This window comes from Sabethes cyaneus, chromosome 1 (assembly GCF_943734655.1).
Source record: "Sabethes cyaneus chromosome 1, idSabCyanKW18_F2, whole genome shotgun sequence".
NCBI lineage: Eukaryota > Metazoa > Arthropoda > Insecta > Diptera > Culicidae > Sabethes > Sabethes cyaneus.
Window position 1 is genome coordinate 133,803,732 of NC_071353.1, and position 16,915 is coordinate 133,820,646.

Sequence of the window (16,915 nt, forward strand, 5' to 3'; positions counted from 1 at the left end):
AAGAAAGTCGGGTTAGCACGGGTAACAGTTACTAGCTGCTCTTGCACAATTCTACAACAGTTCGAACTCTTCCTATAGGGCCTTCTTTTGATAGGTACACATTGCGGACGCCGACATTCATAAATTTTTCATTTTTATTGTTCTTTCATACTCAGTGGTTGAGTTATATTTTTTTCTAATTTCTGTTTGTTTTATAGTTCCCAAGAAAATACATTTACATTGAAGTGAAACTCAGCACTATTCTAATCACTAATTATACTACTTTATCAATGGATTAAAAAAAATCTACAGATTTTGTCGTGTCTGTTTTTTTTCTCTTTTCTCACCTATTATACATTGCAGTGCATTAAGACAACATGGATTCCGCTTAATTGAAACTTTTCTTTCGTCCATCCTCCTCCTTCGGTTACAACATCATCGAGCACTAGGGCTGTTTCTCCATCCTTGCTAAATCACGCTCACCACTATCCCTTCTGCTGCTGAATCACAATAAGCTTTTGTATTCCCTACTCTGGGGCTTAGTAAATAACATTAAAGTCACAAGCTAACCTTTTCGAAAAAAATAGCCTTAGGATGAACGCCTCTAACGAAAGGAGACAGGTGCGAAAATTGAACCTAACTCAAGCGTGAGTTGCATCATTTTTTGTGTTGCTTTTTCGAAATGTTCTCCTATAGGGTTATGCTCTACTTAAATTACTGAAACTTTCGGATATTTCTAGTTTTAGTTTTTTACTTATTTGCCGTCTTCTTTGGCTGGTAAAACGTTCTTAACCGACATAAAACCTGTTCTATGCAGCAGTTTATCCTTGTTTACTTTAAATATACATTCATATCTACAGTTGGGACTCTTCATACGTACACAGATAGTTCTGAAAATTGCAACTTTATAGTTTAAAGTGTTTTGATTTGTAGTCTGGGTATGCATATATGCGATGCGAAGTGAATGTTGTATAAAATAGATGCCTACCAACGTCGTGACACTGAGCTGCAAATTAAAACTAACGCATCCGAAAACCAAACAAATGGTGTTGCATGACATAGTCTATGTAATGTGTATTAGATCATGCTAAATATTAAACTTAAACGTCCAATATTCGTCGTTACTGGTTGAAGTTATCGAAAAACGTTCAAATTATTACCATTCATTAGATTCCCAGCCTCTATCACCGGCTGAGAAGTGAACTTCTCTACGGTAAAGTTAGAACACACTAGAACTAATACCTATCAGCTTAACACTTATCAATGCGAACATTCACGAACCTATCGCAAAATCTTTCCAACCGAAAAACATAAATTTCAAAAGCTCACCGAAAGCCTGGCATGATACCGAATAATCTTTCTAACGAACGCAGTCGTTATCATCACAATCATCGCTGCCTTCAACAGTCACAACGAGAGTGTTTCCTTGAATAGCTTCTTGACGGTTTTTCCCACCGAGTTGGTACTGGGTCCGGTGGTGGTGAATTTGAACTGGAACAGATACGGCTGCACATCGGGGTAGGACGTGTCGAACACCGAGTCCAGCTCCATCTGATTGGGCGTCTTCGGCAGGTAATCATGCCGATTCATTACCTCGCTGATGTAAACGATTTTATCCGATAGCATATCGCCGACCCGTTCCCGACACATCTGCCGATCGTCTTCGTTGGTGAGATTGATGAGTTCCAACCGAATGGTCCATACCTCCCAGGGGATGCTTTCCGTTAGGAACCAGCGCGCCTTCTTTCGTTGGAAAAATTCCAAACTGATTTGGCCAGTTCCGCAGCTTTCGTTACTACGCAGCTGCCGACTAAATTCGCCGATTTCACGCTTGATTGTTTCATCCAACCTCGGTGACGTACAGCAGACGTAGGTGAAATCGATGAAATCACAATCCACATCCATGTAACCAATCGTTCCTACCGAGTATCTTGCCTCTCCTTTGTACATAAACTTGCCGAGGCTTCGATGGAACAGGATCGTATGAAAGATGCTTGAAACGGCTTCATCCACTTGGCGACCCTCCATCGTGAGATCGAAAATTTGCGAGCGTGCATTCATCCTGCTTACCGTTACTCGACACAACCCCCTCTTGACAATCTTTAGGCACCTCTGGCGTTCCGACCTACACTTTTCGTTTCTTAACCATTTAATCAATCACGCCTTTAGCAAACAACACGCCAACGGATGCAAGCATCCACGGAACGGAGGTTTCGGTGTTAGCAGATTTAGCGGTAGCAATAACAGCAGTAACAATACTCTATACTAGTCACAGTAAACGAATGAATTAAAACAATGCTTTACCCATGTACTGCAACGTGCCGCACAGTGTCTGCGTACGGGAACCAATGCTCAGCCACTTGCTCAAGCCGAAATCGATCAAGCGAATGTGGTAGTCCTGGTCGAGCAGTACATTTTCCGGTTTCAAATCACGATAGATTATACCGGCCTGGTGAAGAAAATCTGCAAAAAGATTCAGTTTATCAGTTGAATAGCTTGCACTTATGAGCAGCTACGTTGTGTTTGTTAGAACCTACCAAGGGCTAGGGCGATTTCCGCGACGTACAATCGAACCAGCTCACGAGGAAAGTCCTTCAGCTTCTGGAATAGCTCACCGTTGGGATAGAAGTGTGACACTGGAAAAAGTTGATAGAGATTCTTATTAGATTGGTTGTTTCTCTAAATTTTTGGATGAATTAATTTTATAATTGTATCTAATGGGAAGCGTCAGTTAAAAGTCCACAGAAAACGATGCGTCCGATGCGAACGATGTTTTACGTCCACTAAAGAAAGAAAAAACCACGCTCACAATTTCGATGGCTATCTTCGTCATCTTTTCGAAAGCCAATGTTTTCCCTCCAGGTAACTAGTTTATCGCTATCTACCATCATCGCATCCTACCTGTCGGAGACATCAGCTGATTGCTGTTGTATTCAGGTACCTGATGATGTTTTCTACTAATGCATATTCCCAATATTTTTTGCTACCTGGTTCCTACTACAGTAAAATCTCGAAAAAGTTAGGCTATTGACAGAAAAGTTAATCATTCGACAAAATGAAGTGATCTCGAATTTTGGGTTCCCTCCCATTCGTTCACACGTGTGCAGTTCTACGTGAAACAGGCAGTGACAAAATCTGTCCTATTTATATTCATCTACCGATAGGAGGAGCAATGCGTGCTGGACTGTTAGTTCGAAACATACAATAAATCTCCTATGTTTGCGTCAAGTCGAAGAATTTTGCTAGGTCCGCTGTAGTTCGTAATGAGTCGGCCATGACTGTTTCAGGAGAAAAGATGGTCAAATATAACGCCCCGCTTCATCCTCCAGTTTACCACTGAGAATTGATCGAAGGATCTCAATTTCAAACCTCTAGAGCCGCCAACCTTTGGTCATTTAAGTTTCATGGCCCTATTATAGCCCAACCGAGGAAAAAACTAATTTGCAAGCACGCTTACGGGACCTCCCCTGCACTTATCTTACTCACTTAATTGAAATTCTGTTCTAAGGCAGCCTGATAAATAAAATTCCTCCAATTAACTCAGTGGTCGAATGTTGCTCTCCGATTCCTTGGCCTGTTTTCTACCGAATTTGAAGCAAGCGCCATCTTTCCAGGGTTATTCTCCCATAACCCGTTTCGGTTAACTAAATCGTACAGCGCATTGAAGTCTATGTGACTGCAATGTCACATAGTCCCGTGAACATCTCTAAAACTATTGCGCAGACCAAGCCATTTTGTATGTTACCACAGAACGGAAGATCAACTTCAAGTAAAAGCGAATTCAAAAACTGACCACAAAAGGAATGCAAAAAGCAGTAACGATTTTTTCTTACTTCGAGTAAGTTTCTCAGACCGTGCACATTTATGCCACTTTGACTGTGGTATAAAGTGGTATAATATTTTTCTATGTTTTGAATTGACCGTTAGCTCTACAGTTCTACCTGGCTAATACGGATTGTTGTTATTAATGACAACTTAAAGAAGATATTATTGAAAAATTATAATCGGAGCAGAAAAGTGATGCAGTATAATAAAGATTTTACAGTTTTGAAATCTAAAATAAAATATCGGCTTGGCACATATCAGTAATTGAAACTGAAATTAAGATTTCAGTTCTTTGGAACGGAGATGATTTGGAACTTGGAAGCCGTTAATAGATAAAATGATTTCAGTGAAAGGACCTTCGAATACAGATTGTTCCTCTACCCGCTTACGAAAATTTCGGATGCCTGGCAGAAATCGAACAGAACCAGTCTTCATTTTTCGCTCGATTCTCTTTATGTCAAATGTGACACTTTGAGGTAGGAGAAAAGCGGTTCATCTGTTTTGCAGTTTCGGGCAAAAGGTAAGAGAATAATATGGAACATGACAAAGCAGGTATAATTTAATTGTTAACCTGTTTATTGCACGCGTCCGCTGCTGCTATCCTTCAAAAAAGGAGGGAAAGCTGATTAGGGAAGATTTTACTTAAAACCGGTTTTTATTCGAAACCTCTGTCAGAAATCGAACAGAAACCCGGCAGAAAAACCGAGGCGAAATTTCTGCCCGAATCGGATGTGTCATTTCTGCTAGTTTTCACGGGTGACGGCGGCCAGAAATCCGGCAGAATGTCTGGCGAAAAAAGTTTTTCGCTGCCAGATTTTTGTTCGATTTCTGCCGGACGCGCCTAAGCGGGTACCTGCTACCTATCAAAATTGCACAACTTAGACGTTTGGCAAAATGGGACCTGCTTGTTTTTTCCCTAAGTTCAATAGATCAGTTCGTTTCATTTTTGGCACCGATCATTTTTGGTTCATCACTTCATGTGTCTAGACCAATCAGCATCTATATTAACGCACACGTGTATTAAATTTGACACCAATAGAGCCTCTTTGTTCGAAGTACAATTCTCCGATAAGAACGCTAAGACGGACCCAAGGGTCAGTCGCACAGAACATTGTTGCAGGCCCAATTTACGGAACAGCTTACCTCATTGATTACAATTGCGGTACATTCATTTCACAGTTCATGGCACACTGTGGCCCACCTTTTTGACATTTAAATTTTGAAATGCTAGAAATCGGCAGCCCTGCCATTGTTTGTTATTGTCAAAACGATCAAAACAGTCTGGCTGGACGCAGACGAGTTTGACAGGTTTCACACGATCAGCACCTCAGCGGTACAGTAAGGCACAGACTGAACAACATTTCTATGAATGAGGTGAACGGAATGTTCTCAACGACTTACCCTTGGACGGACCGCTTTAACGACTGTAACGCTCTGCGGCTGGTTCGCCTTAGCCTATTAAATGGATGTAATTCGACCCCCGGTACATAGCCATTTTTCTGTGGTTGAAGTCTAGACGTGAAAACACTGGACGGGAAAGAATTTCATAGAAATTCTATGGAGCGGCCATTGTTGTTTCGGAGCCAGCATCGATGGGCCAAGCAGTATGGGGCTATCACAGACTAACAGACGTAACACCTCGAACAAATTTTCTAACAAAACATCGTATCAATGACACCCCTAAAACTTGGAAAAACACTAGCATCACCTGGTGCAGTCTTCGCGCTACGCAAAGCAGCTTGCTATAAATTTAGCAATGCTATAAATTTACTTGTATATTATCTAACAACAGCGCCAATGCAAGCGAGCATCGTTCTCGCGCAGCGACTGTGGTTTGAGTCTTGGTTTAAGTGAACATTTGAAATGATCGTTTTTATTGGCGATGGAATGAGGCTTCAGTGTTACGTCTGTTAGTCTGTGGGGCTATTGTCAAATCATATGTGAGATTGTATTGGTGATACAGTGATTTAATTGGTTCCAACATGTGTGTGTGTGTTTGAAAATATTTACGTGCTTATGGTAACTTTGCTCACCGCAATTTGACACTTTGACTCATTAACAAATCATTGCGTACTGCTGTCACTTTAAATGTAACATTTATGTACGTTATTTTCACAGTTTAAAATTATGCGAGGAACCGTCGCTCATAACGATTTGTATCGGATCGATTTTAAGTGCGAACACAAGGTATATTCATTTTGCTTCTGGTAGAATTGAAGTAGTTGTGTGAAAAAAATTATAAACATCTACAAAAAAAATTCACGCAAAACACAAGCCGCTTTACAAGGGTGAACCTGTTATCTCGTACATCGTTAATTTATACCAGAATATTTGACAGGTCTATTGAAAGTGGTATAATTTTTTCCGTGTAAAAAGCGTTCCTGTTACCACTAGATGGCAGTCAAAAATGAACTGAGTTGTATCCAGTTTTCAAATCGAAGATGATATTCCTTTCTTTGCGTGTGTTCTAGTCCATTGATTACAAAGGCGTTTAACCACAGAACGGAAGATCAACTTCAAGTAAAAGCGAATTCAAAAACTGACCACAAAAGGAATGCAAAAAGCAGTAACGATTTTTTCTTACTTCGAGTAAGTTTCTCAGACCGTGCACATTTATGCCACTTTGACTGTGGTATAAAGTGGTATAATATTTTTCTATGTTTTGAATTGACCGTTAGCTCTACAGTTCTACCTGGCTAATACGGATTGTTGTTATTAATGACAACTTAAAGAAGATATTATTGAAAAATTATAATCGGAGCAGAAAAGTGATGCAGTATAATAAAGATTTTACAGTTTTGAAATCTAAAATAAAATATCGGCTTGGCACATATCAGTAATTGAAACTGAAATTAAGATTTCAGTTCTTTGGAACGGAGATGATTTGGAACTTGGAAGCCGTTAATAGATAAAATGATTTCAGTGAAAGGACCTTCGAATACAGATTGTTCCTCTACCCGCTTACGAAAATTTCGGATGCCTGGCAGAAATCGAACAGAACCAGTCTTCATTTTTCGCTCGATTCTCTTTATGTCAAATGTGACACTTTGAGGTAGGAGAAAAGCGGTTCATCTGTTTTGCAGTTTCGGGCAAAAGGTAAGAGAATAATATGGAACATGACAAAGCAGGTATAATTTAATTGTTAACCTGTTTATTGCACGCGTCCGCTGCTGCTATCCTTCAAAAAAGGAGGGAAAGCTGATTAGGGAAGATTTTACTTAAAACCGGTTTTTATTCGAAACCTCTGTCAGAAATCGAACAGAAACCCGGCAGAAAAACCGAGGCGAAATTTCTGCCCGAATCGGATGTGTCATTTCTGCTAGTTTTCACGGGTGACGGCGGCCAGAAATCCGGCAGAATGTCTGGCGAAAAAAGTTTTTCGCTGCCAGATTTTTGTTCGATTTCTGCCGGACGCGCCTAAGCGGGTACCTGCTACCTATCAAAATTGCACAACTTAGACGTTTGGCAAAATGGGACCTGCTTGTTTTTTCCCTAAGTTCAATAGATCAGTTCGTTTCATTTTTGGCACCGATCATTTTTGGTTCATCACTTCATGTGTCTAGACCAATCAGCATCTATATTAACGCACACGTGTATTAAATTTGACACCAATAGAGCCTCTTTGTTCGAAGTACAATTCTCCGATAAGAACGCTAAGACGGACCCAAGGGTCAGTCGCACAGAACATTGTTGCAGGCCCAATTTACGGAACAGCTTACCTCATTGATTACAATTGCGGTACATTCATTTCACAGTTCATGGCACACTGTGGCCCACCTTTTTGACATTTAAATTTTGAAATGCTAGAAATCGGCAGCCCTGCCATTGTTTGTTATTGTCAAAACGATCAAAACAGTCTGGCTGGACGCAGACGAGTTTGACAGGTTTCACACGATCAGCACCTCAGCGGTACAGTAAGGCACAGACTGAACAACATTTCTATGAATGAGGTGAACGGAATGTTCTCAACGACTTACCCTTGGACGGACCGCTTTAACGACTGTAACGCTCTGCGGCTGGTTCGCCTTAGCCTATTAAATGGATGTAATTCGACCCCCGGTACATAGCCATTTTTCTGTGGTTGAAGTCTAGACGTGAAAACACTGGACGGGAAAGAATTTCATAGAAATTCTATGGAGCGGCCATTGTTGTTTCGGAGCCAGCATCGATGGGCCAAGCAGTATGGGGCTATCACAGACTAACAGACGTAACACCTCGAACAAATTTTCTAACAAAACATCGTATCAATGACACCCCTAAAACTTGGAAAAACACTAGCATCACCTGGTGCAGTCTTCGCGCTACGCAAAGCAGCTTGCTATAAATTTAGCAATGCTATAAATTTACTTGTATATTATCTAACAACAGCGCCAATGCAAGCGAGCATCGTTCTCGCGCAGCGACTGTGGTTTGAGTCTTGGTTTAAGTGAACATTTGAAATGATCGTTTTTATTGGCGATGGAATGAGGCTTCAGTGTTACGTCTGTTAGTCTGTGGGGCTATTGTCAAATCATATGTGAGATTGTATTGGTGATACAGTGATTTAATTGGTTCCAACATGTGTGTGTGTGTTTGAAAATATTTACGTGCTTATGGTAACTTTGCTCACCGCAATTTGACACTTTGACTCATTAACAAATCATTGCGTACTGCTGTCACTTTAAATGTAACATTTATGTACGTTATTTTCACAGTTTAAAATTATGCGAGGAACCGTCGCTCATAACGATTTGTATCGGATCGATTTTAAGTGCGAACACAAGGTATATTCATTTTGCTTCTGGTAGAATTGAAGTAGTTGTGTGAAAAAAATTATAAACATCTACAAAAAAAATTCACGCAAAACACAAGCCGCTTTACAAGGGTGAACCTGTTATCTCGTACATCGTTAATTTATACCAGAATATTTGACAGGTCTATTGAAAGTGGTATAATTTTTTCCGTGTAAAAAGCGTTCCTGTTACCACTAGATGGCAGTCAAAAATGAACTGAGTTGTATCCAGTTTTCAAATCGAAGATGATATTCCTTTCTTTGGTTTAACCCTAACTTGACTCTAACAGCCTCTTCCAGTCGAGGTTCGAAAATACGACGACTGGTTTATTAGACCAGCATCAAAACTCGAGGCCCAATGATTACCACGTTATTAAATTCGTTTCCAGGCTCGACTCCCATCCTCGAGATTGATCACCATTAACCAAACTACCATTAACCACGAAAATGACCTGGAAACGATTGTTGTTTACCTTAAGGCCCAGGCACAATTTTTTTCATGGATTTTCTGACAAATTGCCGCAACGTAGTAAAATCCGTATGCATTGTGTCTGGGTTTCTAGCGTCGGTTTCCATTCCATTCAAAGTTATAGAAGTCTTTCCGAACAACTGCTTGCATTTGAGGACCACCTCGGGCATGTTTGCAACAATTTTTCCTTCTTTAGTTCATCGTGAAGCCTCCTCCTCCTTCATCTCCGGCTTAGAACCGGTATCCGAGCGTCTGGATACTCGCAAGTCAGCCTCAAGCTGGTCGAGCCATCTAGCACATTTGGCCCTTTTTATTCCGGATAACGGTTGGGTTCTTGAAAGCAACCGAATTCGCTGCAGTCGTCTAGAATTCACGCGACGTGGCCGGCTGGCTGTAACCTCCCAGCTTTCACCGGAGTACGATTGAAATCATTTCAAGTAGTACCTGCAGCTTGTGGTACATACACCTGTGCTAACATTTCGCGGAGGAAAAAGTAGGCCCCACTTTGAGCTTGAATGCATCGTTGAATTTCCCTATCCGTAATATTGTCGGTGGTGACCAGCGATCCCAAATATATAAACTCATCAACCAATTCGAGTTGATCGCCATCAATAATCATTGTCCGTGGAAGACGAACGGTATCTCTGAAGACTGGTTCCTGTCATATATTTGATTTCTGACGCATTACTTTGCTGCCCAATCCTCCTAGCCTACGTTTTTAGTCTGGCGTAGATTGCAGGTTTCTTATAATGATGTTAACATCATCTGCAAAAGCCAAGTAAACTACTTTGATTAAAGATCGTTCCCTTAATTTCGATACTCGCTCGCCAGATTACATTGGCGATGTTAAATAACATTCAGAACAGTCCGTTCCCTTGACGCAACCCTCTGCATGATTCGACATACAGACCATCGCCTTGTAGATGTCCTCTGCAACGTTCGACTGGGTCCAACAGTCCACCCGAAACTTTCACACAGCACTGAATCCCATCCATCGTAACCATGATCAGTTTAATTTCCTTTCCTGAAAGCCATTTTCATCTAAAAAATTCCTTAGCTTCTGTTGGCATGGAAATCGGCACATGGTTCCAGTGTATAAAACGGGAAATAGGAAAAACGTAGATAACTATCAAGGAAACTCTGCTCTAAGCACGACTTCTAAACTATTTAAGCTTGCCGTGTTTGAATCAGTTTTTGGATTCTTCAAACAGTACATCTCTGATAACCAACATCGGTTTATGCTCAAGCGACTATCTATTCTGGTATCGTACCAGAAAACCATCTCGGTCCTTTAATATTCTGTATCTATTTCAATGACGTCAACTACCTGCTTAATGATCCGCGGCTCTTGTTTGCAGACGACCTCAAATTGTACTCAGAACAGAAGTTGAAAATCTATCCGACGCCGCTGTCCTTCAGGAGGAATTATCGACCGTTGTGAAATGGTGTGTCGACACTCGACAACCACATGCTGCTAAAACCCAACAAGTGTAAAGTCATCACATTTTTTAGAAAGTTGAGCCCATTCGCTTTTGACTATAAGCTGTCAAATATGCCATTACGTCGCAAAAACTGCATCGAGGATCAGGGTAGACTGCTCGACTCTAAACTTACTTTCACACATCGCGTTTATCATGGACAAGGCTTCCAGAAACCTTGGTTTCATTATGCACATCGGAAAGAATTTCAATGATGTTTACTGCTTGGAAGCTCTTTATTGTGCATTAGAACGCTTCCTTCGAGTTCCTACTATCAAAATGAAGCTAGCCGAATCGAGTCAGTGCAGCAAAGATTCATTCGTTTTGCTCTTTGGAGACTTCCGTGGAACAACCCTTTCCAACTGCCAAGTTACAAACAACGCTGTAGGCTTTATTTGTTTATCAAAATGCTAGCTATATTAGGGTAGTGTCAAATCAAAATAGCTCTGTTTTTATCGGGAGTGTTTCCTCCATTTTGATGGTGCTAAAACGTCCAATCACCTGTTTCACATTGTTATTCAGAGTGTCTTATGTTTCCATTCTTACACTTTAGGTGTGCTCAATGTTATTCCATAGAACGGATCTGCGCCAATTTTTCATTGAATAATTGACTTGCCATCCTAAGGCATAGACTGATGAACAAAATATCTTCAATCCACTCGTTGTTGACCGTCGCTCAACGAAGCCGGCTTGATAAATTCCCAAACATCTGTTCACAATTGCGATAGTCGGCGCTAAATGATTTGGGACAGCACTTTGTAGGCAGTGTTGAGACAGGTGACCGCACGATAGTTATCAATCCAACTTGTCGCCCTTCTTGATAGATCGGATAGATAACTTCATCTTTCGACTCTTCTGGTAGCTGTTCTCTATTTCAAATTCTAACAATTAGGCGATGCAGACAAGTGGCTTGCTTTTCTGATCCCATTTTAATAAACTCCGCTCTAATGCTATCTGTCCCAGCCGATTTATCGTTCTTTAGCTGCATGATGGCATTCTTAACTTCGCCTGCCATTCTTCTCTCTGCACATTTCGGTCAAAAGCCGTAGGCTGGCGTCGATACCGAATGTTTTTCACAACGGAGAGTTTTTGGCGCATCTGAACCATCACTAGTCCGGGTTGTGGTCCGAGTCAACGTTAGTGCTTCGATCTGACGTCAATGATGTCTGAGAAATATCGACAGTCGATCAAAACGTGGTCGATCTGTGATTCAGAGTGCTTGTGAGAAGTCTGCTAAAAAAGGTAGGTATTGCTTGCGACCATTTTCTTGGAGATGGCAAAGTCGATGAGTGTTAGGTCCATTTCGTTGGTCAGCGGGTATACACTGAACCTTCCGGTTCCGGTGCAACCGGTGTGTATTTATCCTGGCCGACCTGAGTACTAAAATCCCCGATGACGATCTTGATATCATGTTTTGGACAGCTAGCGGTCGTATTCACGCTCTAGCTGCGCATAGAATTTCTTCTTATCGTCATCGGTACTTCTGGGGCGTGGGCTCTGCACTTTGATTGTGCTTATGTTGATTCCTGCACATTCGAGGAATAATTTGCAACCATCCAATTACCCGTTTCCGCATCTCCCTCATTACTAAGAAAGCTGTACCCAACCCGTGAGTGTTGCCACAGTTTTGGTAGATGGTTTGGTCATCTCTGACCGTACGTACGTAGTTTCACGTCCCGAGTTTTCAATCTATAGTACTTTTCCGTCGCATGGGTCTATGCCGAATGTTCCAGTTCGCATTTCATCTCGTCGGAGCACCAACGAAACTCGAAGGGCCTTCTTTCCCTGACAGCATACGACCTTGACTTCCACCCGATCTCCACCAATGTTGCTGATATTCCGGCTGGTACCACGAGGAGGTAGGAATAGGAGTTACTGAATAAGAGGCTATGAGCCCCTGTATGGTTTATTGTATACCTACAGGTGCGCAATGCACCGACGATACGCTTTATTCAGCCGTTTGCCAGCAGACGTACTCATTACGACTTTTAATAACATATTTATAAACGCAATATTTATAAATATAATACCAACTTTAAATACGTCTTCTGTAATGTCTGTCTTCTCATTCTTTTCTTCCAGATTCCCAGCAATTTGAATAAAAATTTGGTGTTCAAAACTAACATTTCATCGAATGTTTCTTCGAAAGTGATAAATCAGCAAAACCCAGAATTTCAATCTGTCCCCGTATAAAAACTTTAATTAAATAGTGAAATACTTACACAGATAAATCTTTTTCTTAGTCTGCCAATAGCGTACACATTTAGCCAAAAACGGATGATGACCGCATACGGTCTGTATATCTACTTCGTCCTTCAGTTGCTTGATAGCACTGCCGTTGATAATCTGCAAATAGTATGCGAACCGTTGCATGCGGAAATACCGTTTTCCAAACATTACAATGCTTCTTACCTCTGCCTTACTGAGCACCTTCAGCGCATACACCGTCTTTTTATCGTCGTCGTCGTCGCCGTCGGTGACCGTTTGCACCTTATAAACCTTACCGAACGCACCGTTTGCTATATGGTCCAAGAATCGATAGTGCCGCTCGGCGTTGCAGTTGACAGGAAAATGCGGCAGGAAAAACGCTTCAGCATTCGTTACCGGCCAGCAGGTTTTCGACAGCAGATGCTCACTGGCTAGCGTCGATTCATGCCACCTTTGAAAATATAGAATATTGCGATTCAGTGATAAGGTTTTCATTTTCTGTTTACACCTTCGATGTGGCTTGCGAGCGCGAGGAGCGAATTTTTATCAGCTGATGAAAGCGCTTCGATTAGCAGCTCGTCAAAAACAGCGTGTGTCTGTCGTTCTTTCGGCAACGTCATTATAACTAGGTCAATCAAAATTACAAACAGGTTTATGTGAATCATGCAAATAAATAATACGTTGTTCTTCCACGCAAATGCTGTAGGTTACTATTATTGCGCAGCTATTTTTTTAAGAAACAGTTTTAAAAATGCTGTGTTTTATTTCACTCTTTCGTGAAATTTGCCAACACAACTATTAAAATTAATTAGAGTTTAAAAAATAGTGATATGTTTGAACCACAAGTCCAAGTATCTACTTTCATATTAATTAGAATTCTCAGATTTATACTTCCGGGAAGGTAACATACGAAAGAAATTAACATGTTCAAATATATAAAGTACAGAAAGTGGAGACTTGAGAATGACACTCTGGGTTAAAACCACTTTAAACAAAAAAAAAGTACAGAAAGCTTCAAAATTACATCCAACTGATAATTCCCAATCGCAGAAAATCCAAAATTTCGACCATTTCCATTGCAGTACATACCTTCTACGCGACACACGACACCAAGGGCGGATATTGCTGTTTGGTTGACGTTTCCGTTTAGAATCGACCCCGGGTAGGGCCGAACAAGATAACGAGCTGGAAAACTTGTGAAAACTCTCGTTGAAACGGCCAAGCACGCCGTCCAGACTGCTAGTAGAATGTCTTATTCTTATCTGCGTAGAGTGTGATAGAAAGAGAATCAGCAATCGAGAGAAGAAAAACAGAAATGACGTCAATTTGTTTCGCACAAAATTCTAGCGTTATTTTATATTACAACTCGCTTAAAAATTAAATGATATTTGTGCATTTACACAGGCAGTTGAAAAATTAGTTTCATCAATATTATCTACAATTGTTACACTACAAAATGGAACGTTTACGTTGATGTAACAATTTTTTTTCTTAAAATATCGCTTCTACGCGCCGAGTAAAACAGCTTAGAATACACGATATAGGTAGGTAGATAGAGATACACAAAAAGAATTAGAAAGTGTTTAGGCAAACCAGCTGAACAAACCTGTCTCGGGTGTTTTGGTTCCTTGATCGTAAGCAGCGATGATGGTAATGAAGATGATGACTTTGACGATGACGATGATGATGGTGATAATGTTGATGACGGTTTCACAGCAGCAGATTCCTCCTTTGATTGAATGATGGTACTACTGCTGCTAGCGTTTCCCATACAAATGAAGAGAAGAAAAACCAAACTCTACTTCACCTCTTTGTGAGGGGAATGAAAAACCGAGAAAACTCGAATATTCTGGCGTTTTCGAGGGAATACTACATCACTAAAAGAAATCACACGTTTTTATTGAGAATTTGGCGATAACTGCTATAACTTTCACTAAACGATTGCACTAAATTCTACGGAATAAAAATGTCCTTTCTTTTCCGTATCACTTTACACTTTGTTTTGTGCTTTTAGCACTAGCAGCTTGTTCAAAGAAAAACGTCGCAAGCCCAAGCAGGTAGGCAAATGTTTTTGTCATCCGTCAGCCATATTTGTGACTGACAGGTACAGAAGCCATAATCGCCATAATCCCATCAATGTACTTTGGGATTTGAATAAGGAGCCTGGCATTAAAAGAGGCGCAGCATAACCTGAGAGATATTCGTGATGAAGAGGAAAATATATCTAACGTCAAATGCATCCAGTACGATCTGCCAAATACAGCCAGTCGTTATCGTTGGTCAAAAATGGAAAAGTATTGATAATTCTGATGAGTTTGCTGCTGGTGTTTTTTGTGAAAATCACACATTTGGAATTGTATTAGTCTTGTTTTTCTCAATTGTAAAATTAACTATTTTGCAAAAACTGAAATACCCGCGGGCCAATTACTGTGTTGCCTGACTCACTGCGAATATGCGCTGTGTTCGCGGGATCGTGTTGGTTCGAAAGGTTTTCGAAAAATATCACCCTTGTATCGAAAATATCGTTAATTTTGATAACTAAAAATAACATACTAAATCGCTATCCAGCTTTTTACGAGCCATAATGGCGGACGTGTTCGTACACACAGAAAAATTTCATGGTAAATTCTACCATTTTAGGGGTAAGCTTGACCAGAAAAGTATGGTGGTTTTCAACCGACTGGGAAAACTGGTCTAGACAACATTTTCATGGTTATTTCGACTATAAGCTTGAACAATGGACGCATGGTACGGTTGACCACGCATAGTAGGCATAACTATAATCTGTATACCATAAAATTGTCATCATTACAATGCTTTAGTTATCATAACCACTTTTTGTATAGTTTTACTGACAAGAAAATAGTCATCTTGGACAAAAAAATAAACGGAACTAGCTGGTTGCAGTGACAATTTTATGGTAAAAATGACCATGTATGGTTGGGACAACTATAATTTAAAACTATACAATTGTCATCATGACAATGGTTTTGTTATCATGACCAGGTTTTGTATGATATTGCTGACAAGAAAATAGTCATCTTAAACACGCAATGAACGGGACGAGTTGGTTGTCGTGACAATTTCGTGGTAAAAATGACGTTATTAACTATTGTTGAAATAACCATGAACGTAGTCATCTCAACTATAAATTTTATAGTTTTTATCATCATTCACGTTATACTTACTCCGAAAGAATCAAACGAATCTTTTGCAATAAATGAATGTGGTGCACCTGCAGGTATACTTGCAGAGAAACTTTCAAGTATACTTGCAGATGCACCACATTCAATTATTGCAAAAGATTCATATGATTCTTTCGAAGTAAGCATAATGTGAACGGTAATATATAAATAAATTAGACGGATTTCTCATTATTTCACAATCCAAATAACAAACAATCGGTTATGTCTATACATATATATCGTAGATTACTATAATTTTAACAGGAATTTTACGTACGTTTTTGGTGTGGCTCTGCAGTGTAGGTTTGCTGACTGTGGTTACCTGCATTCCGAGTATAGATTCATCCGCGGCTAAAACCACAATTTGCGATGTTCAGCCTGCAGCAGAGCCGGTCAGATCTGGCATATTTAGCTGGAATATACTGAAGTGAAACCACTGGCTACCTATTAGTTTGAACAGCCTGAACATTAATCGAATGTGGCATAGACTTCACGTTATCCTATTTGGGATGAGAAGCGGTTTTAGACGTGTGCTAAACTAACACATACCAATACTTACCTCAAAGTTGTCGAGCCCGTGTAGCTACTACTCTAAAAATCCTTATCATGATGGCACATCCAATGACGATCATCGGTTATTGGGACTTCGAATAAATTGGAAACATCTCCCGGGGGCATTATGCAGCAGAATCCTGTACGGATGGGAAAATCGATAATCCTGGAAATAGTTTTCTGGACATATGCCGTATTCTTGACTGCAGACAACACGTCTAACTTAAGCCTATCCATGATGCCACAGGACAGGATATGATCTTAACTACAGGATAAGATTCTCCACCGTGCACCATGCATTGAAAATATTGTTATTTCATCTGTTATAAACGGCAAGCAAAGGTGATCTCCGTCAAGTGATTTAACAATTGGTTTCTGATCAATTTCATCAGAACAGGTTGATACAACCGACATAATTAGCATTTTATATATGTTCGGTTCTAAGGGA

The 16,915-nt window shown here is 40.4% G+C and overlaps 2 protein-coding genes across 2 annotated transcripts in view; both read right to left on the bottom strand.

Moving 5' to 3' along the window:
• Window positions 1-14,795, bottom strand: part of LOC128735324 (serine/threonine-protein kinase S6KL) — a 63,521-nt gene extending 48,726 nt beyond the window's left edge. Inside the window, exons 1-6 of the mRNA XM_053829818.1 lie at window positions 14,337-14,795; window positions 13,820-13,992; window positions 12,935-13,181; window positions 12,745-12,868; window positions 2,517-2,615; window positions 2,284-2,442 (exon numbers count right to left, since the gene is read on the bottom strand). Coding sequence (XP_053685793.1) covers window positions 2,284-2,442; window positions 2,517-2,615; window positions 12,745-12,868; window positions 12,935-13,181; window positions 13,820-13,992; window positions 14,337-14,501 — 967 coding nt within the window. The 5' untranslated portion in view covers window positions 14,502-14,795. The remainder of the gene's footprint in view (window positions 1-2,283; window positions 2,443-2,516; window positions 2,616-12,744; window positions 12,869-12,934; window positions 13,182-13,819; window positions 13,993-14,336) is intronic.
• On the bottom strand, window positions 137-2,253 carry LOC128735348 (autophagy-related protein 101). The gene has a single exon (XM_053829841.1). The coding sequence runs from the start codon at window positions 2,038-2,040 to the stop codon at window positions 1,387-1,389; it is 654 nt and encodes a 217-aa protein (XP_053685816.1). The 5' UTR covers window positions 2,041-2,253; the 3' UTR covers window positions 137-1,386.
• Window positions 14,796-16,915: the final 2,120 nt, after the last annotated feature.